General features: G+C 45.1%; 1 protein-coding gene across 2 annotated transcripts in view; it reads left to right on the top strand.

Moving 5' to 3' along the window:
* The first annotated feature begins 2,063 nt into the window (after nt 1-2,063).
* FGD3 (FYVE, RhoGEF and PH domain containing 3) overlaps nt 2,064-23,690 on the top strand; it is a 109,997-nt gene continuing 88,370 nt past the window's right edge. Inside the window, exon 1 of one of the 2 annotated variants that reach the window (XM_082768214.1) lies at nt 2,064-2,468. In XM_082768214.1, coding sequence (XP_082624340.1) covers nt 2,333-2,468 — 136 coding nt within the window. In that variant the 5' untranslated portion in view covers nt 2,064-2,332. The remainder of the gene's footprint in view (nt 2,469-23,690) is intronic. The other variant, XM_082768213.1, reaches the window with a different exon arrangement.

Genomic DNA, 23,690 nt, shown 5'->3' with positions numbered 1-23,690 from the left:
AGAGATGCAAATTAAATACTGCCCGTGCCCAGACCATAAAAGTTGAGAGTACCTACAATAAAAAATGCTCTAATTGACTGAAAGAAACAATGAGACCAAAATGTTGGGTAGGATGGCGCAAGAAGCAGATGGAAATAAATCAATCATTTTATTGAAGAACGATGGTTATTTGTAATGGTGCTATACCTAAATATATGCCTAAAATAAACACTTATTTGTCTTAGCTTTATGCATTATGGTAAGGACTTCATTTTGTTTAGAGCAAAGAACCTGGATAATTTCCAACAATTTTTAAGCCTGTTTTTGTTGCTGAGCATCAGTCCTATATGATAAGCATGTAACAATAACTGGTAAGCTGTGATCTGCTCTGATGAAAGTACTTCAGAGAGGAGCTGTCTCATTATTCTAAAGGACAGGACTAATTTCATATACAGGAAGGAGTTTAATCTCTGGAAGGGTTGATTGTATGTTAAATTCCTATATTAATGCTTTGAGGCTGGTCTTGAAATACATCTTACAGATGTGATTTCAAAAGAAACATCAAGAAATCCAGGCTGGCTCCTTACTGATGAATTTCCTTCAGGCCTCCTTAGTCTGGTTTAACTGGACCTTATTCATGGATTTACTCTAGAACAGCTAGTCTTTTTATTTGGGAATAATTAGTCCAAAGAAATCCATTTTATGAATTTCATTACAATAACGTTCTTCTGCTCCACCACAATATTAAAGTTACTCAAAACCGTATTTCCATGATGGGGCCTACATCATGGCTAGTTAGTTGTTTCAGGGAAAAGATAAGGAGCAAAGATTGATTATTGGGTAATGAAAAATAGACTAAAGCCTAATATAGTTAATTTCTGAATTTACTGTTTTGCATTTTTTCCTAAGGGGAAATGCCTTTGGGAAGACAGTTTTCTCATTTTTGTTCTTTGCAGATAAACTGTTTGATATGCGTTTTTAAGCTTAATTTGGTTGTTTTGCTTGGTATTATTCAGTCCTTGCAATGAGTGGTTGACGATCTTACCTCTCAGAAAGCTGTCCTTTAAACATGTACTTCATCTGAAGACAGGGTTTTAGCGTGGCTATAGCACACCCTCTGCAGAAGGGCCACTCTGACCACATGAGTGATGCTTCATCAGCACAGCATTAATGCCCCGTTGCCTGTGAAGGACAGCATCACCCTTCAGTTCCTGGCACATTCTTCTCCCTGACAAAGACACAGAGCAGTGAGTCAGTCCTGGTCTGCCTTTTCAAGAAGCTCTGAAACGACATATGGTTTGGTGTGGCTTTCTGGGAGGTGAGCAGCGTTTGGTTGTCTGAGGGGACTGCACAACAGGGCTCATATTCTCTTTGCTTTCCACTGAAGATGTAAGGGAAAGGGCAGCAGTTTGGGGAGCCATCCTCAGCCCTGGGACAGATGCTTTCAGCTTGGCCCTGCCACATGCCCAATAGCCACCCTCAGCAGCTGCACGAAGAGCTTTTGGCACTGATGGCAACAGCTGGTGTGGGAGCTGGGAGCCTTGTGAAGCTGAGGAGCAGCTGAGAGAGTTGGCGTTGTTTAGTCTGGAGGAGGCTCAGGGAGACCTTATTGCTCTCTACACCTGCCTGAAAGGAAGGTGTGGGGAGCTGGGGGTTGGCCTCTTCTCACAGATAACTAGTGATAGAACAAGGGGGAACGGCCTCAAGTTGCGCCAGGGGAGGTTCAGGTTGGAAATGAGGAGACGTTTCTGCTCAGAAAGAGCAGTCAGGCACTGGGACGGGTTGCCCAGGGAGGTGGTGGCGTCCCCGTCCCTGGGGGTGTTCAAGGAAAGGTTGGACGTGGCACTTGGGGACATGGTTCAGTGGGTGACACTGGTGGTAGGGGGGTGGTTGGAACAGATGATCTTGGAGGGCTTTTCCAACTCAATGGTTCCGCCATCCAAACAACAGGGCGGCAGGGCTTCGCCCTGGGCCGCCTCAGGATGGATCAAACCCGTCAGGCGGGGCAGCCCGCGGTCCCGGGCGGCAGCCGCGCCTCCGGGAGGCGGCCACGGCGCTGCTCTGAGGAGCCCGGAGCCCGGCAGCGCCGTCCCCCGGCCCCGGGGCGCTCCCTTCCCCTCCGCCGTCGCCGGCCGGGCCACGGGACGGGGCGGGGAGGCGTGAGGGGGCTTCGCCGCCCCGCCGCGGCCTGCGGGCACGGAGCGCCAGGCCGGCGGGGCGATCCCATCCCATCCCCTGCCCTCCGCTCCCCTCCCCGCCCGGGCCGCGCCGTGCCGAGGCGGGCGGCAGGAGCCCCTCCCGCCTCCGCCGCCTTCAGGGGCGCCTCGTCCCGCTGGCGGCGCCTCACGGCGCGATGCAGCTGCAGTGGGAGGGAGAGGAAACCCACCCCCCTCGCCCGGCGGCCGCCTTTGTAACCGCGCAGCCCGGCCCGACTCGCAGCGGCTCGGCGAGCGCCGGAGCGCGGCGGCGGGAGCAGATGGAGCCGGAGGGTAAGGCTGCGACCCCGGGCCGGGCCGGGCCGGGCCCCCGCGGGGCTGCTCCGGGCGGGCTCCGCGCCGCGCCCGCTGAGTCCTCGGCGGGGCTCGGGCTGCCCGGGCCGGCGGGGAACTTCTTTCTCTCCCCTCCTGCCTCTCTGCTTCTCCCTCCTCCTCCTCCGGCAGCGCGCCCGTGCCCAGCTCCGAGCCCTTCTCCGCGGGGCGAGACCCTGGCGGGAGGCCCCCGGCTGCAGCCCGGGCTCCGGCCGCGTTTTGGGGCGCCCCGGGGGCTGGCGGCAGGGCCCCGAGCCCGTCCCGCGGCGGCTGACAATGCCCGGGGACCGCGGCTCTGCGTGGATGCGGTCCTGAGCCGCGCGAATGTATTTTTAGGTCTCCTAAAACCACATAAAACCCGTCCTGTTAAACACTTATTTTGGTAAGGCTATTATTAACGGCACAGATCAAATTTGTTTCCTGCCAATCCATATTTAGGCACTCGTGAAATGCCAAGTTTTTTCTCCGCTCTCTCCTTTTTAAATACCTTTTGGAGCTGTTAGTAGTTATAATGTAAACCATTTCTAGTTGCAAATTGGAAACCTCTGAGCCATAATGGTCTGTTGCATTTAGCTGGCTGGCTCTTGTAAGCTCTACATTCTCATGCAAAAAAAAAAAAAAAAAAAAGCCTAAAAAAACTTACGAGATTCATGTTTTAAAAATTGGCTGCATACATACATCGTAGCTGTTTTTTAAACCTCAGTACCTAAGTCACATTTTCCATTCCAAGCATTGAGAGTGGTTAAACTGTGTTAAAGGGATAGCTCTACCTTGGTTCCTGTGCGAGCTTTGGGGAATTTTAGCACAAAGGAAAATGGCTCTACAATGTAGCAGAACTGTGGGCTAGCGCTTCTCGCAGTGCCTGAAACACAGCAGCACCGAGGAGTGAAAGGGACTATTGGCAATTGTTAATGGCCAGAATTGGGTTTGTTGTCCATGCGGAGAGGCGTACAGAATGTAAACGGAATACATCTGGTGACGAACACACTGATAAAAAATATTTTTTTACATTCTTTAAGATGTACATTTGTACTAGTAAGCCAGCTTTCACACCATTAGAAATTAGAATGCGTTACTTATACAGATGATATTCAAGCTAGCAGAACCGTGTTTATAAAGTCATAATAAGCGAACTGGGTTTGTTCGTATATCTCCTTAGCTTAATAAAGCTAGAGAAAAATGATAAAAATAAAATTGAATTTAAATTAGTTCCTTCTTTTGAAGAAATAAATCCTTGTGTTGTACAAATGCAGTTTCTCTTCTGCCCTACTTCTTGGGCAGGTAAAGCCTGGATCAACCCAAGAAAGATCACAGTGAGTTGCAGACCTGCTGAGATTTACCGTCTGCCCTGGCTTCAGGGCTATTCAGACAATCTGACTCCCGGTATCTCCTGGGCTACTCTGGTACTGCAGTATGTTAAGCTTGGAGACGGTCTTCCTGTGTGGATTTGAGCCTGCAGGAGGTGACCAGGGATACCTGTGTTAGAGGCTGTGTTAGCAGCCTCTCTGTGAGTTACAGAAGGCTCCCAAGTTAGCCAAGGTAGTAGGTGCTCTAACTACCCCACCGTATGCACGAATGTGTAGCTTTGTTGGCTGTGGTTGTCTTCAGGGAGTAAGAGAGAGTTATTTCTGTTTGCCAAGTTACAGCACCTACAGTGTGGTGATCTAACTCACATCTGTAGATGCTAACCTTGCTCCTGATCAAATGTGTCCTGCTCACATCATTCCTGAAGGGGGCTGGAAGTGGAGTACCCTTCAGTGCGGCTCCTGGCATTTAAATGTATGTCTAGAACACTTGCTGAAAATGAATCTAGGACCCTGTCTTCCTGAGGAACTCTGTCTCTTTATGGATACATAAGATAGGAGATCCTTAAGGCATCTTCCACAGAGATGATAAAGAAAGATGGGGGATGGTAGTAGGCTACCCTTTCCTTAAGGAAATCTAGCGTGGTCTAGCAGTGCCACAGGAACTACTGACCTGGAAAACTCTTGTGGATGCCCCCTGTACCACATCACTTGAGGCAATAATGTGCAAAGAGTTTGGGACTTGAAAGCTTATTTGGTCTTGAAGTGACTCAGAGATGGAGGAAAGGATGTTCATACCAGTGAAAATGATGAAATCAACAGAGAGCACTGAAAATCCTTGTGGCTTCTTGTGTGGGATGAGCTTCTGTAGCATGCTCAGAAAGGAGGAAGAGTGTCTGAGGCCAGTAGCAGTGGGAGCAGGTTGCTGAGGCACTGGGGCTCCAGGAGGAAAGGCATGGGAAGTCAGAGTCCAAGGTGATGATTTTTCCCTTGTGCATTCTTTGCATTGTGATATTTTCAAGATGGGCTCTGTGACCTTTTCCCCCCATAAGCAACGTGAGATTTTTATGCTGCAAGCTCAGTGATTAAGTTGTTAGGCGTTTGTTTTGGAGGAAGCCTTGCTCTCAAGCAACCTGCATGGGGTGGTGTGGTTTGGGGACTGCTGCCTTCTGAAAGCCTACCTAAAATTTGTGCGTTTTCCACTCATTTTCAGCGCCTAACATCCTTAAGGCAGTCTTTAGGAGCGGCTTTGTCCTGCATGAACCATTGAGTGGGTTTGATGGGCACTGGGTGAATGCTCTTGTTCCTGACTGAGGTTGATCTGCTTCTACAGCCCTTACTCAATGATAATTGATATATTGCTTTCAAAGTGTTTGTACCTACTTTTGTTTTAGGTGTCTTGTTAAGTTTATCAGACTCCAGTCACATTGATGCAAGTAGTCCTCCTCTGGTTAGTGTGCCCGAGTAGCCTGTGTGAGATCTGAGAGGACAGCGAGTGTTGATGTAACCATGATGTGATTAATGTTTTGTTTCCTCTCTGTATGCTGGCTCCTACTAAAGCAGCTGTAAACTTTTAGAATGCATTTGAATAAGATTCATTTGCTTCTTCAAGCTGTTTGGTAAACAATTTCAATATTTTTCTTTCATTAAATACTCAAAACTCAATTTAAAACTATTTAAAAGGGGTGGCAGGTAAAAAGTAACAAATACTTCCAGTTCCTGGGGCTGAATACAGAAACTGTACTGGGGCTTTGGGCTGTTGGCTACCTGCATGTTAACTTGTTGGGGTGGAATAAGTAGTGTTGCAGATTAAAAGCAGTAATAACTACTGTGGTATTTGTTTTTGTTGGCGTTATCAAATTTTAATGTGAAAATGAATGTTTCACTTGAGAGACCCTGGTTTACAATCATCGCATCATGATGAATATTGATACCATTTGCAAATATCTCTCCTCTTCCAAACCCTCCGAACTAGCTGAAAGCTCCCCTGAAGTAAAAAATCAACGTCGTGTATTTTTCAGATGTGGGAACAAAGACAGAGAACTTGAGATAGTTCATTTCATCTCAGGCTAAGGAACAAGTGAGGGAGGAGGGAGGCTGTGAGGGGGGTGTTTGAGCTCCTCAGCTGGTTCCTTCTGTGGGGGCAGCTGTCGAGCCACGCTGCCTGCTCGCCACTAGCTCTCAGAAGAAAACTCAGATTTTCGTGCCCCCTGCCCGTCCCGGCAGTAGGCACTGCGCCTGGCTGCCCCCAGCCTCCAGGCACGGCACCCCCGACCCCCACTGTGAAAATCCACCATGAAATTGGGGGTGGATGTCTGCAGATCGGCGTTGCGTTCTCTGGAGTGTACAGTAATGGGGAGGCAGTCCTGGCAAGAGACTCCGGCTGGTTTGGAGGTTATGAGTAGTGAAATTTGAGAAGGCCTTTGTTGGTGTAACAATCGTGGAGGTACACGGGGAAGTGCTTGCAGGGGAACTTTTTCCCCCTCCCTCCTGTTCCCCGTCCTGTTCCGTAGCCATCGCCTAAAAGAGAGGTTTAGTATCACCGTATCTGCATTTTGCTCCTTGCAGTGTCTTAAAACTTTACGAGGCTTTGTGTCTTCTTTCTCAGTAAGCAGCTCTGCGCTTTGTGTGTACTCAGTATCACTACGAGTTTCTGGTGCTGAGGTTCTGCGTGTTTGCTGTATCGCGGTGCCGGGGACGCTGTACCAGCAGCACAGAGGAGAAGTGGTAATGACTGTCCTCTCCTGCAGCACTAGATGGAGATTCAGCCTGATGCTCATCTCCGTTCCTGCACTGGCACAGACGTTGCTTTTCCTGGCAGCAGTCACTGTGCGCTTCTATGAGAAATACCCAGGGAGTGCTGCTGGGACCCGGCTTCTCAGTAATGGCATTATTTACAGCACGTTGCCTCTGTGGTCCCTGACCACTACCTCTCCAAGCACTTTTCTTCCTGCTTTTTCTTCTCGTGTCACTGACTTGTGCTGCTATTTTGGTCTTTGTGCAAAACGCAAGAGTTTATTGGTGTTACCCACTTCCTTGTTCTCGGGGCTGCGCTTGGTTATTTTGCCAGGCTGCAGACCCTGGTATGGGACAGCGAGCTGGTGATGGAGCGAGTGGGCTGGGCAACTGGGCAGGAAGGCTGGGAGAGGGGGAATTTACAAAGGAAAACCTCAGTCGTCTTGTCCAGGATTCCCTTTGTGGCCTTTAGGGTGCTCCAAGAGGTGGTTTCATGAACTCGACACCCCCAGAAGCTCCGTTAACAGAGTCCAGGTACCTGCATTGGGGCCAGACTGCCCGCGTACCCCTTCAGGGTCTCTTTCATGAATATCTCTCTGTATGTTCAGAGCAGATTGCTTTTCCCTCGTGTTTTGCTTGCCATGACACACGCTGGGAAGTCGCGGTTTGTCGTCACATGGCATCCCCGGCTGGCTGGGCAGCCCTTCCTGGCTCCCACTCCGCAGTTTTGCTGGGCAGTAATAGCCTAGGGAAGGAGCTTTTTGTGCCTTGAAGAAATCTGTTGAGCACTGAGACAGCTTTTGTGTCTTTTAAAGACGCTGGTGACTTTCTTGAGTGCTCAGAGTTGTTAAAAGCAAGAACAGCCATTTCTAAGTTTTCAAATTGCACAGGCTCGCACAGCGCACTTCAATGCTAGCAGTATTGATTGCTGCTCTGAAGCGAGCTCTTGACGTTGAGTAAGAAGCTGTCATCAGGCAGTGAATGGAATAATGTACGATTCATGGTCTTCAAATCTGTTATTAGTAGTAGGAAAAGGCATTTCCTTGGATGACAGAATCCTGAAGGCGTTAACAGAGAGGGATGGAGCAGACCACAGGAAACGGCTGCGAGAGGCAGGGAACTGTTAAACATTTCAGGCCTTCGTGGATTTCAGTGCGGACAAAAATAGTTATATGATTGAAATGATGTGTTAAAGTGCTGCAGCTTTGCTTTTTGAAATGTAATTCTTCCAGTTCTTGAATTTCTTTGGAGATTGATTTAATCCGTTTTAGAAAGTCTTTGGCTTAATGAAGATTCAGGTAGAGAATATTTTTGTGCTAGACTGACTGAATTAATCTTGCATTATATTTGTTGGTTTTCTCTCTTGAAGCACTTTGAGTATTCTGTGGCTGAAGTACACAGAGACACAGCTTTCAGCGTAGCTGCCTTTGCTGCTGCTTTATGGTACTTATTGATCTGGTTAATTAATGTGTAAGGCTAAAACCCGGAGACTTTGGACTCTGGTAAGACGTCAGCCTATTACTGGAAACCCAACCTACATCCTTCGGACGGAGCATTTGGGTTCAGTTCATACGTGTAGCGTGCACATCTTTACAGATTGCACTGCCAATCTGTACGGGGAGTTTTGGAGGCTACCTGCATTCATATTAAAAAAAATCTGATTTCCAAAAGTCCAAAGAGCCTGGTAGTCCCAGTATTTTTTTGGAAGGCAGGGAGACATCTAAATATCCCTTGGATGTCAGAGGTTTCTCCTGTTTATTTTAGACTTCTGAAAAGCAGGCAGGTGTCTAACTATAATGAAGGAATTTAACACTGGGCCCTAGTTTTTCTAAACTCTTGGCCCCTCCTTATTCTTTCTTTTTGAGCTTGCAGGCTCTGAGCAGAAATTCTCTCTTGGTAACGTAACCCTGAGCAAATATTTACATTCATGAGATTCTTGCTACTTCAGCAATCGTTTTGGACCTTGAGGTTGGAACAGGGTGAAAGTTACTGTACCAAACACCGGGGCTGGGAAGGGAGGCCTGGAGGGGTTGCCAGATGTGGATTTACCATGTGTGGGAAGAATCACCTGTTCAATGTGCCTCAGTTGTCACTCCACAAACACTGCTGCGCTCCCAGGTAAGCTCTGCAGAGTTATGATGTTACCTGCCGCTGTCCCTGTGCGTATCTGAAGGGTGCTCATGATGTGAATTTCACCCACATCTTCACAATGACGAAGAAAAAAGATTGAGTTAAACTGAAGTGAACGGAGGGGAAGGGAAGACTGAAGTGGAAAGGAAGGAAAAGGTGGTAAGTAAAATGCAAAAAACCTGGGCAGACACTGAAAGTTTGAGGGAAGTGTCTTTGAAATTAACCTATGGATGTTTCAGAGGTAAAAGAAAGATGGTCCAGGGTACAGAACAATAAGAACTGGATGAACAGGCCAAATGAGGAGTTATTTATGGATTTTGTCCGTTGTTACATCCTCCTAAAACGATGATGGAAGTGCCGCCAGACGTCTGCCTCCCATATGTTTGTTTTCTGGCCGCTGTTGGTGCCCCTCAGCGCGCCCTGTGCCGAGGAGCATGGGGATGATGCTTCTTGGACAGCGAGGTGGCGGCCGGGCAGGACCTGTGCAGCCAGCACACCACGTCCAGCTCTTTCAGGTTTTAGGCACGGGGTGCTGAGTGCTGATTTGCTACAGACTCACTCAGAGTACAAATTCATTCAAAACTCTTCAACCTCGCTTGGTGCTGGCCAGCTCTTACCTGTCGTCCTCCACCGGGCGTGAAAGCACGAAGGCAGCACAAACCACGCATTGTGTTCCCTGGTGAATTTGACAGAAGTGGGATTGTGCCCCTGCAGTCAGGTTTGTGCTGGTGGTTGACCCGGCTCTGCCCAGATCTCCCGGAGCCGTGGCTGAATGCACAGTAACTCGCAGTGATTAAAGGTCTAGCCCCTGGGCTGCAGCAGCACATAGCTACATGTTGGAACGGTTACTCTTTGCATTGAAGTAGCATGTATGGTTTTGCTATTTAAATTTTTCCCCCTTTTTCCTGTTTGTTGAATATCTGCAAAGCCCTGGGTTGGGGGTGGATGAATTTGCCCAGAGGAAAATCTCAGCTTTCCAATTTCCTGTTGGAGCCAGGTGTGCCACCTCCGTGCACTGCTCGCACCGGCTGCGGGAGTTGTTCGCTTGGGCTGAGGTTTCCCATGGAGAAACAAACAGTGCTGCCTGCTGAGCCCTTCTGTATCTGTTTTACTAATCGCTATTGAAATTCTTACAGCCAGCTTCTGACTTGTAAAAATACAGAGCCAAATACGGAAGGTGGGGGGGAACAACAGCTCCCCATTATTAGGCAGGGCAGAAATTAATTTCTTAAATGTATTCTCAGCTTGGCCAAATATGTGTCTTGCTTTGCCATTCCTAGTGTATTAATGAAGCTGCAAGTGTACACAGGTGACCAGCCAGGGGAGAGTAAGGTTTCCTCAAAATAAAAAAAAAAATAAAAAATAAAGCCTGCCTCATCCATACTTTCTGGAATTGCTGGAATTGGGTAGTTGGTCTTAGTTATGGCTGCTTGATTTTGATGGTTGTGCAGTCAGAAAAGTTGCTTCACTTAGGATGTGGAACAGATGCTATTCCCGCTCACTTGAAAGACGAGACACCAAGACACTTTTTTTTTTTTTTTTGCATTTGTTTCTCAAACCATGCAAGTCCAATCTTCTTGTTAGGACGAAGAAACCATGCAAGTGGATATTGAGGGTAAAGGAACTGATGTGTTGCTGGTTGTTGGTTTAGTCCGGGGTGTGAGCTCTGCCAGTGGCTGCAGCCACCGTATCGGACACAAGAAAACCTGCAGCTAACAGCTGGGGCTGTAGCAGGCACCAAGAGATGGTTTTGCTTTTTTCTTCTCCTGTCTAGTCTGCACTCCTAATTATTTAAAGATTGGACTGTGTCTTAAAGCAGGAGGGTTCATCAACTCCCCAAATTATTGGCCTCCACTGAAATAGGAAACCTTTTATAGTTGTTAATAGATTTAGGATTGCTAATATGTAGTTAATAAACAAATAAACAACAACAAAAAGAGGAAAAAAGGTACCTCCGGTAATACCCACGGAAATGCATTTCTAGCTGGTGAGTACTGCAGGCTGACACCTTCACCCTTGGGGAATGGGTTCCACTGTTGGTCTTTTCAGGACATAGAAACAAAAAAACAACTCTGCTGCGATTTCTGGTTTAGCTCTGATTTGTTAGGTATTCTGATTCTACTTGTAAAGCAAGCATAGACAGAGTGGTGCAGGCATTGCATCTACTGTCAGGATACAGGGAGGTGGGGAATGCACAGCCGTGCTGGTGTGTGTCCAGGCAAAGTCCTGCCTTTTGAATCCAAACTGACTCTCCCAGCGCAGTAAGAAATGTGTAGGTAAATCACCTCCTTCCGTGGATGAAACTCAAACCCCACAGTTTTTCTCTGAGCTTTCCCAGTCGCCTCTTTGTCCCACTCCAGGATGACCGAGGAAGCCCAGTACGCCTCTGATGCGGAGAAGTGTCAGCCTCCCACTTGCTTTTTCCATTTCCCGCTGTTGTTGCTCTCGCACCTTTCCTGTCATCTCATGCTTCTGTGATGCCTTAAGCCTTCAGGATATTCCTCCTGAAATCTCTTTCCAAGATGTGTTTATGTCACACCATCTTCTTGGCTAACAACGTATGTTAAAAATTAATCAAAACCGAGCTGTTACGGCTATGGGCTAACCTAGCATTGAGCTTCGGAGCCTTCCGGCGGCCAGATAGCACACGTGCACATCTGTGCCTGCAGCCTTCGGAGATTTTGGGCTTGGGTCCAGCTAAGGTGGATCATGTGCACGCAGTCTTGTTAGCTGCCTAATCGTGCTGCTGTTTCCATTCTTTTTTTTTTTCTTTTTTCTTCCCAGAATTTAAGTTCCTCTGTCTTGCAATGGAAAAAACAACCTTATGTATTAAATCAGACTTGTGAGCGTGTAGGCTCTGGGTGTAGCATGCAGAGTTCTGGGTGTGGTGACACGATAAGCAGCGAAGCTGATCATCCCTGCCATTCCATAGAACTGCACATCATATGTGGGGTCCCTTGGGGCCTTGCTGAGGAGGCGCTCACACTGGAAACGGATTTTGACTTCACCAAGAAGGGGGGGAAAAACGATGAAGCCTCATCTAATACACATGTAATTAGTAAACAGATGTTTCATATTGATCTGACTTTTGAAATGCATTAAAGATTTCTAACCATCATGTGTCTTACTTGTAAAACTACTGCAAAGTCATCATTTGTACTGAAAGCCTTAAAATACTTTTTGTAAAAGGGTTTTTTTTTTTTTTTTTTCTTCTTTTAGCTTTTTATTTTTTATTTTAAAGCTGGTGATCCTGACTGCAGTGGTGTCCCCTTTCTGAAAAGGCATAGGGCAGGCCTTAAAATCAAAATCATTTTTCAGTCTGGCATAATAATATGAAAGAGAAGATTGTCATTTACTTCACTTGGAAGTGCGGTATGCCGAGTGCTCTATTTCTCTGTTTTTCAGCAACTTTGGTGTTAAAAGACTGTGCCTGGAGGAATTTTACATTTTTGCCCTTGATGCTTTGCTGCCAGATATTGAGGGGAGGTCACATGTGAAGGGATTAACAGAGGACAGAGCAAGATAAAGCCTTGTCTGAGCAGGCGGTACTTTTCATGGGTATTGATTCTTCTGGGATGTCTTTTAATGGCAGTGGATAAGTAGCACAGGTCTAGGGCTGATCAGCCCTATTGCATGCCTTTCAAAAAAGAGAATGTCTGACAGACACTTACAGAAAAGGGAACCTTCACTGGAAATATTGGTGGTGCTGCCCAATATACTGTTAGGTTTATATGCGGAGTTGTGCTTAAAATGCTGCTGCTGCTTTATATGTGTTTGGCTGGTGCTACGGTTGGGTGATAGACTCACAGAAATGTGCATAGCGAGTGAAAGTACTTTCTGCTGCTTATTATGTCTGGAATAAAAAATGTAATAAGATTTTTCTTCGTTAAGATTGTATGTAGCAAGTAGGTTTGGTTTTCTGTGTTAAGAATGTGCAGAAACTGGGTGTAGATTGTAATGTTAGATTATGTTTTCTTGTTTTGGCTCTGTTTTTTGTTTTTGTTTTTTTTTAGTTTGAGTTTTCAGTGATGAAAAAGTGCTTGCCATGTCTTTAGCCAGCACTTAAATTGACTCTGAATTCGCCCCCATCCCCTGCACCCAGCTGGGCTCTTCAAACTGGTACATAGGACTTGATTCTTCATTTGAATTTGCTGGTGTTGATGCTGGGATTAAACTGCAGCGTCTAATTTTTTTTTTTTTCTCCTTTTAAAACCTGGTAAATGTAGTTTTAAGAGCTCCATGCTGGATCTCACAATTGCAGGATTTGAGTTAGATTGTTTAAACAAAAAAACAACAAAAACTGGAAGTCTGCAATTTTTCTGTGTTGTTGTTTTTACGTTTATTTAATGGCAGTCATGATAAAGTATGATTTATGTAGGGTTTGTAGCATAGACTTTGCAGTGGATTTCTACAAGCAGAATTTTAGAGGGCTTAGAAGTGTTTGTAGGAGTTAGATAATGGTGGTATTTGGTGCTGTGCCCTGGCTGAAATATGCAGCGCATGAAGTAAAGATGCTGAGATAGCTGCTCTCCTACTTGGGGCTGGACTAAACGGGACAGCAGTGCTGCTCGCCTTTCAGGTGCACCCGTTAAATCTGTTCCCCGTGTAGCCCAAATGTAAGGGCTAAAATCAAGGTAAATACTACTCCAGGTTTTGTTGACTACTGAAATACATGTAAATCTCATGTATTTCTATGAATGTACTTACTTGCAGCACGATCCCTTCTTGAGAACTGTCATGAGTGTGATTTCCTTCCCACTGAGGATGTTTCTTTCAGTACTGACAACTGTGCTCTAAATATTTGGTGCAACCCAGCAGATTCATGCTCCATCAGGCAAACCTGTTTCCAAATCCATTCGAGGGACGGTAACTTGTCCAGAATGTTAATGCAAACACTTTTAGTTTCTTCCTTCCTTCAACTTCTGTCACACTGCTGATGTAAAAATAACTATTTGTGTTTAAATTTGAACAACTGTTTCATTTTGCTTGTCTCCAAATTTAGGAGCTCCTCCTAAAGCTCTCTTCTGCAAAGTGAGCTTGTTAGATGGTCAGGAGCTGGCTGCTCAGGGCCGCATGAAGGTCTGCTGCCTGTGAAGCAGTGTCTTTGTTATGAGTACTGGGTTTGAAGGGTTGTTTATCAGTGTCTTGTCAGGAAAAAAAGATTCTTCGGAGTTCATGGGGATTCAGTATATTCCCTTGTGATTACGTCCAGTTTTGCAAGGATATTGGTATTTATGTTGCTGAAGTCTGGGTCGTAAGTGTGCACAGAGATCTGTAACAGCTGCATGAAGAACCAAGCTCAGAGATCCTTGCAAGTCATGTTGCAAGTTTTCTCTGTGTCCAAATGTTGCTTAATCCTTAAATCATTTTAAAATTGTTTGAGGATATAGCTAGTAAACTAATGTCATAATTTAACATCTAGGGTGCCCAACGGTTAATCACTTTCTTTAACATACCATTATTATTAGATGAAAGCTGTGCTATTCTAAGCTGTTTTTCTGCTATCTTTTCCACTCTAATTAAGGTTTGATATGGATTTTATCATCTAGGTGGCATGATGGACTTTGGTCAATAACAGCAGGAAATGACAGGGACAAGCTCTCACTCTGTGTTACACCCTCTGTTCCACTGTGAAAATAAATGTAGGAACAAACCCTTTTCTCTTTCACTTTTTTTTTTTTCCCCTCCCCCTCTTTGTGAGATGGGTGAGAGTTCATTGCAATGGAAATCAGTCCAAGAGGCTCCGCTTAGGGTTCTCCCTGTGAAGGACATTAATAGATCTAGAAAAACTAGATTTCTTTGAACTTGGGAGATGTTGTTTTATATGAAACTGTAGGAGATGGGGAAAACTGCAGCAGTCAAAGCTATCTGTCATTCTGGTGAATGTACAATGGTATATAATCAGTGGCTTAGGGGGATACGTATATAAGGGTAGTGGGAAAAGTAACTTGCTGGATCCTGAAGAATAGGAAGATTTGGGTTCTGTAAAGGAAAGGAGCTTTACAATGACTGTATTAAATGGGAAATGCTCCCAAGTGCTGCTCCAGTTCTCGGGGTCTCACTGGGAGTCCAAGTGGTAGCAGAGGTTGTCTTGGCATCGTGTGACTGCTAATTAGTGCTAGCAGAAGAAAAGCGTTTTCTGCTGCATTTCTGCTGCAGATCACTAGTGCTTTGCTGGTGTTGCAGGAAGCTCCTAATTGTTAATGTTGTTAGGAATGCTTTTCTTCTTCTTCCCTCCCCTCCGTCTTACATTGCGAGCCTGAGTTACTACTGTGCTGGCAGATAGCATACTTGGCACTGACAATAAAGGCAACACTAGAAAGATTTGTATTCAAGGAATCTGGAAGATGTATGTCAGAAGAAGGTTTCTTTAGCTGGGAGCTGGTGCTTGGTGGAGTTCTGTCTGTTTGTACAGAATAAACTGGTGTTTGAGTCCTCAGAAGACCACAGATCTCTTCTGCTGGAAAAAGTGGGTGTTGTAGGAAACTCTAGATATAGCCATGCTAATTCTCGTAAATCTCTCAGCTTCTTTCCATGCCCCTAAACATAGGGTTTGCAATCCCTAATGGGGTATGAAGACACCGCATTGAAGTGGCTTTACTTGGCAGTGGATTAAGACATTCTGGGGCCTTGAGCTGTAACACAACTTGGTTCTGGCACCATCACTGCACTGCAGTTCTTGGCAGAGGGCTCCTCTTATCATATAAGTGGAGTTAGGAGCTTTTTATCCTGCTAGGACTAATAGCAACACCATATCTTCACCTCAGAGCAGCAATGGCACATATGCATGGGGCAGCACACAAAGTATTACCTGCCCTTTTTTCTTTTTTCTTTTTTTGAAAGGAAGCATTTAATCCTTTGTAGTTACCTAAATATTTATGGGTTCCACCCAAAACAGTTGGGTTTGGGTTGATGAGGTTACTGAGGGGTAAGATGCTGCTCATGTGACTATTGTTTCATCTTTTTCTGCCATTAGGCAACCTACATTTTGCATTTAAACACTTTACAGTTTTTAATCAGGAGAGCTAGAAGCTTGCCTTGTCTTAAGTACTGACTTACACCGTATAATTTAAACAAGTGAAGCTTTAGATGTTAGTATACAGGACTTGCACTTTAATCTGACTGTGAATCAGCCACCTTTGAATTGAACCTTGAGGTAATGCTTTTTGGTCTTTGTCAGCTCAGTTGGACTTCTGACAGTTATTGAGAAAGCTGGAGAAGAGGGTTGGCTTCGTTTCTTCTGATCTGTTGGAGCTTTTTGTCTCTTACCTCATCTGTGGCAGTTGAGGACTTTATTTGGTGTCGGTGGGGAAGATTTGAACCAACTGGAAAACACTGCTGGACTTGGGGGGCTCTGTTTTAAGGCTGCCCAGCAGCTGAGGCTGGATCTAGGTCAGCTTGTTACAGGTAAGACAGCTCTTTGCATGAAGAACAGGGTCTGTTAATGTTCTGGATAACCTTTAAGGTTTTAACTTGGTGTAGAAGTTTGCTTTCCTTCCCATAGCCTGGGTCATGTTCATAAGTGTTGTTGTGCTTGGGTTCCCTGCGGGGCAGCGCTGGGGGAAGACTGGGGAGGCACTGAGTATAAATCCCACAGAGTCTGTGGGGTATTTTTGTTCCCGTTGTTAGGAGCAGGGAGCAGTTCCAGCTGGTCATGTCCTTGTCATCAGTGTCACTATATGCATTCTTAGTTTTGAATGTTTTTAGTGTAATGCAGCCTGACAGAGGTGTGTCTGTGGAACCACACAGGTGTGGAGGACGCTGCACCTGCACTGCGAGTGCCTGAAGGGCTTTCACGTTCGGTCAGTGTCAGGTAGGCCTGGCGGACCCGGTGCCTGTCAGCCACTGTTGTATGCTCAGATCTCTCCTCAGACACCTCTTCAGGTTTCATCTGCTCAGGAGGAGCTCAGCTTGCGTGCCCTGAGCCTGACGGAGCCACAAGCCAAGGTGCATAGGGTGAGCCCATCTGGGCGGCAGGCCTCGCAGGAGCTCTGGGCCAGGGGTGCGGTGCAGATGGCGGCGCCTCCCTGTCAGCCCCGTGTGGCAGGGCGAGGGTTGGGCCAAGTGGCGAGGCTCAAACGGAGCCTTAGCTGGGGCTGTCTGCCCAGCTCTGTGAAAAGAGTGGCAGAGGGTGGGTAGATTCGGTATCCAAAGTGTATGTACCTGTGGGGACAAAATGAAGTAGCGCGCCTTCTTCACCATTAGGCATAGGGGTGTGAGGCAGACTGCCATCGGCAGAGTGGTGTGGGCTGGTTTTAGTCTCTCATGCAAGATGCTCTTGTCAGTGCTCACCACATTGATCTTTTGTTGATATGTGAACTTGACTGAGTCAAGCTCCGGCAGCCCTTGCCAAGCGAGCCCCTGTTGAGGAGGCTGTTTGGCCGGTCCTGATACCACAGTGGTCTCTCACGGCAGCTCTAGTGCTGTCAGTAGCCCCAGGAGCTCCCACAGCGAATGATGTTGTTTGAAAGGCCCCGTGGAAATGCTGCTGATTTTTTTACTTTGTGACTTGATAAACACTTTTCATTTTCCTAAAAACTGGAATGTTTTGTAAAGGTGTCTGCCCAGGGTTTGCTTATCAAGTTTGCGGCTTATACAACGACAGTGTTTCAAAATCCATGTCCTTATTGCATTCGTACTGGGGCAGGAGAGGGGAAGTTGCTGTTAGAGCTGAAGTGTTAACCGTGTGACCAAAGTTAATCTTTTGGTGGTGATCCTGGCAAAGGCTATTGTTTTGTTTGTTTGTTTTCCCTTTAGCTTCATTAGCAGTTTGTTGTAGTCTCTCTTCTCTTTTTCACTCTCTTGCCCATACTTCCCTTTGCTGCTAAGAAAGGAGATGTGTATGTGTATATTTTAATCCTGATGTCAAAGGGAGTTAACGCTGATTTAGAGAGAAGATACCAAAATGTGTTGAAAAGCCACAAAAAGAAATAGGAAGTTTTGCTTCGAGTTAAGTATTTGCTCCTTTATTAGAGCATTGCAGTCCGCGTGGTCTTGATTACAGCATCTGAATTCTTTACCCCCTCCCCCATGAGGGGAAACAGTTTTGGGGTATCACTGATGGCCACTTCACCTTTAAAGCTCCAGCCTCACCTACTTACTTACACATCTCAGATTACACTTAAAAAAAAAAAAAAAGAAAAAAATAAAAGGAATTTGACTATTTTTTTTTCTCTTTTTGCTAGAGACAGCCAGCACCTCACAGGCTCAGGAAAAAGAACTTTTTTTTTTATATACAATTTATTTATACATCTGATGTTTTTGTTTTAAATAGTGTGTGAGGTTACTTTAACCTTATTCCTGATGGATGAATGCTTTTCAGTAGGTTTCTAAGTTGTAGGTAACTGGTGTTTTCTGAATTTCATCTGGGTAAGTCAGTGAAGTACCTAGACATGTTGTGAGAGTCTTGGGGCTGTTCTGGTTGTAAACACCTGCACATGGTAGAGGTTTGTACTTCTATTATTTGCATCCCTGAGGCTGTAGGTAAGTGTTATCTCCTCTTCATTAGTTTATATTTAATCCCTCTAAAATATGCTTTAAATTAAGGTTACTTTTAGTGCAGTTCTGTGTCAATCCACCAGATGACACTTGGTGCTTAAAGATGAAAAGAAGATGGACAGTCTTGTATTAAGAGTGCTCTAGTCCTTAATTGATTTAAGAAAAAGAATCCAGGCATTTTATTTCCAGAATATTTTCTTGGAACTTGTAAAATCTTCAGTGTGAGTATCAAAAATGCTTATATGATATAGTTGTGCTTTTCCTGGTGGCTGTAAGAAAAGGAGATTGAGGGGAGATTTTTTTTTTTTTAATGAAGGCTTTGAATAAAATTAAGTGCAGAAGATAAAAAAAAATCATGATCACCTACTGATGAACTGATATGAGCAGTACTTGTTGAATGTGTGGTTGATAGGAGCAAAGACAGACACTGCAGGTTGCAATCTTATGCTGTTCAGCTCATCAGAAGAGGGATGCTTTTGTGGTCTTGGTCTGTGTGTAGGTTTTACCACGGTAATTACAAGTATATAAAAGGTGCAGCACAGCACTGTCAGTGCGACACCTTCCTGAAAGCATACAAGTCCGTGCTGTGCTGGGAAACCAAGGACGGGTTGTTCTGTTTTATGCCTGTGTGGAGGTGAGCTCATTGCTCAGCAGTCGCATGATAAACCTGAGGGCCAAAGTCCACATACATCTCCTGCATGCTCTTTTTGTGTGTATAGAAGACAGTAGGCTAATGAGCCAGAACACTTGGCTGTAGCAATATTTGGTTTCTAAGTAAATAAAACAATGTGGTGTAAAGAGTTTTTGGTGATGGTTTTTGTAAATGCATGATTTTATAAGAAGCAATCCCCCTTCTGCCAAAGAACTTGTTTTGTTGTAGATTTTTGCTCCCTTCATGTATTTTTGTTTACCCTCTGGTGAACACTACTCAAATGTTGTGCCTAATCAATAGGATCAATTACACCATGGTTTTGAAATTCTCACTGGTGTTGACAATCTCCAAGTGTTGACAATCAATGTTTCAATGTTTTGTTGATACTATCTTTCAAATAATAACATTTAGCACATGAACTATGTTTCTTTTCCTAATGGAAAACATTAATCTATGGTTGTGCCTTACCTGTTTTCCAAGATAACTTATTTGTGTTTCCTTTTTTATTTGCTAACCACCTGTTTGTGATTTCTCAGCAAGGTGTCTGCTCTGAGGCCCTCTGTTTCGGGAAGCAATTGGCTTCACGTGACCGTGACCTGGTGCGGTGGTTCAAGGGACTTTTTTCTCCAAGACACTTGACATTCTTGTTCCTCTTCTTTTACTGCCATTTGTGCTGATTGAAGGAGCCCCAGTGGCCCCTTGTGTGCATAAACATGTAACAGGAACATTTTCTTTGACACGTGGGGGTGTGTTTAAGTACACTACTCGTGCTGATGCCAGTATTCAGTAATTGTACTGGATCATTGCGAGAAATTAGCCATTTCCTGATGCTTTTTTTTTTTTTTTTTAGTTAGAAAATACCAATTGATGATAGCTGATGCAATTCCTTTGAAACCCTTAGGAGATAAACACTGGGAATCCAAGGTGCAGCTGAGCAGGACTGTGCTGGCAGCCCCTGCGCAGAGGCACCCAGCAGAGTGGGCACCAGGGCAGCACCTGGTGTGGGTGTCCCTGCAGGGACAGTGAGACTGCAGGCAGCAGGGAGTGCTTGTGGCCCTCAGCAATCAGTGCTTTGTTCTGCTCCTTGAAATTGCCATTTCCAACACATGGTTGTAAAGTCTGAAGAACATAGGGTTTCCTGGGGAAATGTTGAAGCCTAAAATTCAGTGGTTGTTTTGTTTTGTTTTGTTTTCTTAGTTTTTATTAAAAAAGTATGTGATAAACCTTGCCTACCTCGTCAATTTTAATTTCATGTAACTTATTACTCTGGACAACTAGCAGAGGGCAAAAAAGCTGCAGTACATGAGAAGCAAAGGGGAATGATACTTTTTTGCTGAAGATCTGGGAATCATCTGCTTAGCAGATGTTTAAAGTAAACCTTGCATAAATTCTGCTTATAAATGTGTGTGAGCGTAGCTCATGGATTTATGTACATTCTTGATGTAATGATTGAGTTCCTCTGAAAAAAGCCACGACCAGTTAGTGGCATAGCAGTATATATGTTGGCAAGTCCACCTGTGTTTGAAATCTGTCTCAGCATTAATCTTGGGAAAATCGATGGGTCGTTTTCATTAGGGGGACTCTTGCTCAGGAATTCAGTTCAATCTGCACAGCTGGAAAGATCGTGTTGCTTGTCTGTTCACTACTGCTAATTTTAAGGAGCTGCAGATTGATGCTACGTGGCCCACCCTGTAGGTTTCCACTGCTTTTTTTTTTTTTTTTTTTTTTCCCTAAGTAGTAGAGAATGCAGAAAAAACTTGGTAAAATGCCCTTGGATATTGACCTAGCACTGTGATAGGTTTCTTCTTCATCTATTGTAGGAAAAGAAGAAGAAGAAAAAAAAAAAAAGGAGGGAGAGAAGACTAGACAAAAATAGAAGGTTGTAGTGAATGCTAGCCAAACAATCTGGCTAAATGCTCATGCTAAAATCCTGCAGGTAGGATGTGAAGCAGCGCAGTTACACATGGAGCTGGAGGCTCCTTCCACTATGGAGAAAATGAGCAATGGTTTGTTTATGGCTGCAGGATTCAAGGTAACAATTGTAACCAAGGCTACAATTCTCCTTTTTCCAGGTGATACAGGTTGGCTTTAGCCCGAGCAGAAGTTCCTATGTTGCCTTGTTTGGTCCAAGGGGTAGTCAGCCGGACTGCCAGGGTCTCCCTGTTCAGATGAGGGGCAGGCAGGCCTAAACACAGCTTGGAAAGCTCCTAAATGCCAGGAAGGATGAACTTTAAGGCTTGTGTTTGGAACACTGGCAAAGCTGAATTTAATAATTGTTACCCTTTGTAATTTAAATTTCAGTTTCCCTTTGTCTTTTATCCTACGCACAGATCAAAAACGCATCTCGCATCTCTGCCCCTTTCACTTCCTTCACCCCAATACCTGGGCTGTATATTAAAATAGAGGAATTCTGTGTCTAAGCTATACAAAGCTCAACTGGCATGAAATAGTTTACAGGACATTTGCAGTATTCCCCGCTGCCCTCCCCCTTCCCTCTCCATCTGTTAGCCAATCCTTTGTTTTTCACTTTTGCTCTTTTTTTATTCTCTTGTACTGCTTATGGTCAACCCTTTGTTACGCTTTTCATCAGTTTTGTCTCAAAAGAACATAAAACAATTGTACAGAAAACATAAAGCACTAATTCTAAGACTTAAGCCTAACTTTTAAACTGTGCTCAAATGAGGTTTGAAATTAGGTGGTGGGAGTTTATGCATCCCTAATTAGAAGCAAAGCTAAGCGAGCATAACAAATACATTGATGATAAACCTCAGCCCTGATTAAACATCTGTTGAAGCTCAACTTAGTAAATTACAGCAGATTATTGCTGCCTGAGATGCAGATACTAGGGGCTTCTGGAGCTCTGGAGGGGTGGCATTGCCCTGCCTTTGTGGGAGCAGCAACAGCAGTCCTCTGCACAAGGCCAACTGCAAGAGCAAAGAAAGTCCTTTGTCCCTTTTAAAAATCAAGCCAGATTTTTACTTTAAAGTGATCCAGAATCTTTTCAAGGTGTACTACTGAAGGCATAAAACTTTTTTCTTTTTGATTAAAGAGAATCTCAACCGATCCTGAAGGTAGCCAGAAGGCTGTAAATTTCCTGGGGCAACAAAACAGCTTAGATGAACTTGAGCGAGCTTGTGCAGAAAATCGTGTTTTACAGGTTGGAGGAGAGTGCAGCAGGACAGCAGTCACAAAGTGGTTCAGTGAAACTCCGCATTATAACTGTTGCAAATAACCCCTGGGCATGGGTAATTTGTTAGACTCCTCGGCGTACACGTTTTCTCACTGTGGGAAACCTGGGTATTTCTTGAATAGGTGTTCTGCCTCTCTCTGCTTCACTTGTGCCCTACTTTTTTTCAGTCCAATAGGTCCAAGTTGCTTTGTGTTTTGTTTTGCAGCTGGTACAGTAGTTTTCCACCTTTTCCACACAGGGATCCTCTTTTTCACATCCACTTAGCAGTATGGAAAGATATTTCCTCGAGAAAATAGTTTTTTCCAGCCAAGAATGCATTGCCAAACGTTTGTCTAAAGCATGTCATTAGTATGGACGAAACAAATGATAACCAGCCCAAATCCAAACCTCTTGGCAGCAAGCTGGAACAAAGAACTCTTTTGACTCTCTTGTGCCAGACATTTAAACCCAGGCAAGAGCCCGTGCTTAGAAGAACAACATTGAAAATAGAAGCCCTGGGTGCCATAAAATAGGCAAGTTGCTGCAAGACAGGAGGGCCTGGTAACTTTATTCCTCGAGCCAGGATGTAGTTTCATGGCTATTTGAAAAAAGTACGAGAACAAAAGCAAATCCTCCTGCAAGTACTGGGCTGTTCTGAGTCCAAGGTGTCTCAGGCTGGTCTCTGGTGGTGCAGCAGTGCCCCTCCAAACAGCTTGGCCTCCTGTGAGGCGGCTGCAAAGCAGCAGCTGGCAAAAATCAGCCAACTCAGTCTGTTGGTTTGTGTTTCCTTTGTCTGGTTCTCCTAAGTAAAAACCTGCTAAATCTCAGCTGGGAGGTGATTGAATTTCTGTAATTGATACATTATTCCATGTCAATAGGAGTGTTGCTTCATAAAGTGCTCTGGGATTTTTTGGGGAAAAGTCCTTTGTATAAAGCTTGTCATTAAGCCTGATTAATTATGATTGAACACATTCCAGAATCCAGGATGAAGGCTCTAGAAACTGCAGACTTGTGCTGATCACAATTTTAGAGATCTTTGTGTGAGCAGTGATTTTTGGCTGATATAGCACAGAAACCAATGGGAATGCCCAGGTTCTTTGGTTTTGTTTCTTCCTTTGTATCAATACAGCTTTAACTTCTGCCTTGGTTTAGCAAGATGTGCTGGTTTGCCATGCCAGGCAAGTGTGCTACTGCCTGTTCCTGGCAGGGAAACTGGGTCATTTGTACCTCTTAAGCCTTGTAGAGAAATGAGCAATTGAGTGAATTGTAGCCTTTCTCTGTACAGTGAAGGAAAAAGTGAAGGAGGAAAACAAAAAAAGACTTCTGCTTTGTTTTCTGTGGAAGCGTACACACGTACAGATACTTGCTAAAAGCTCTGAATGTGGGAGCTTCTGGCATGAATCAGGAGCAGTAGTCCAGGCTGAAATTGTTAATATAATCAGTCCCTTTGTTGCTGTGCACCTTTCCGCAGTGCAGTTTGCCTAACACCAGCTCTGCAGTCCCACAATCGATATGGAGGCTGAGTGAGTGAAGGTGGGAGGCGTGCGGCTCCAGCTGGGTGTTTCGCAGAAGGAAGCAGCGTCACCTTCGGGCTGCCCCAGCAGGAGGTGTGAAAAACGTCTGACACCCAGGGGAACACTGCTGCTGCGGGGCTCGCTCGCCTCCGCTTTGCCAGCTCCGCAGGGCTGCCCGGC

This window comes from Aythya marila (genome assembly GCF_965140915.1).
Source record: "Aythya marila genome assembly, chromosome: 10".
Lineage (NCBI taxonomy): Eukaryota > Metazoa > Chordata > Aves > Anseriformes > Anatidae > Aythya > Aythya marila.
This window is presented reverse-complemented; position numbering and strand designations above follow the sequence as displayed.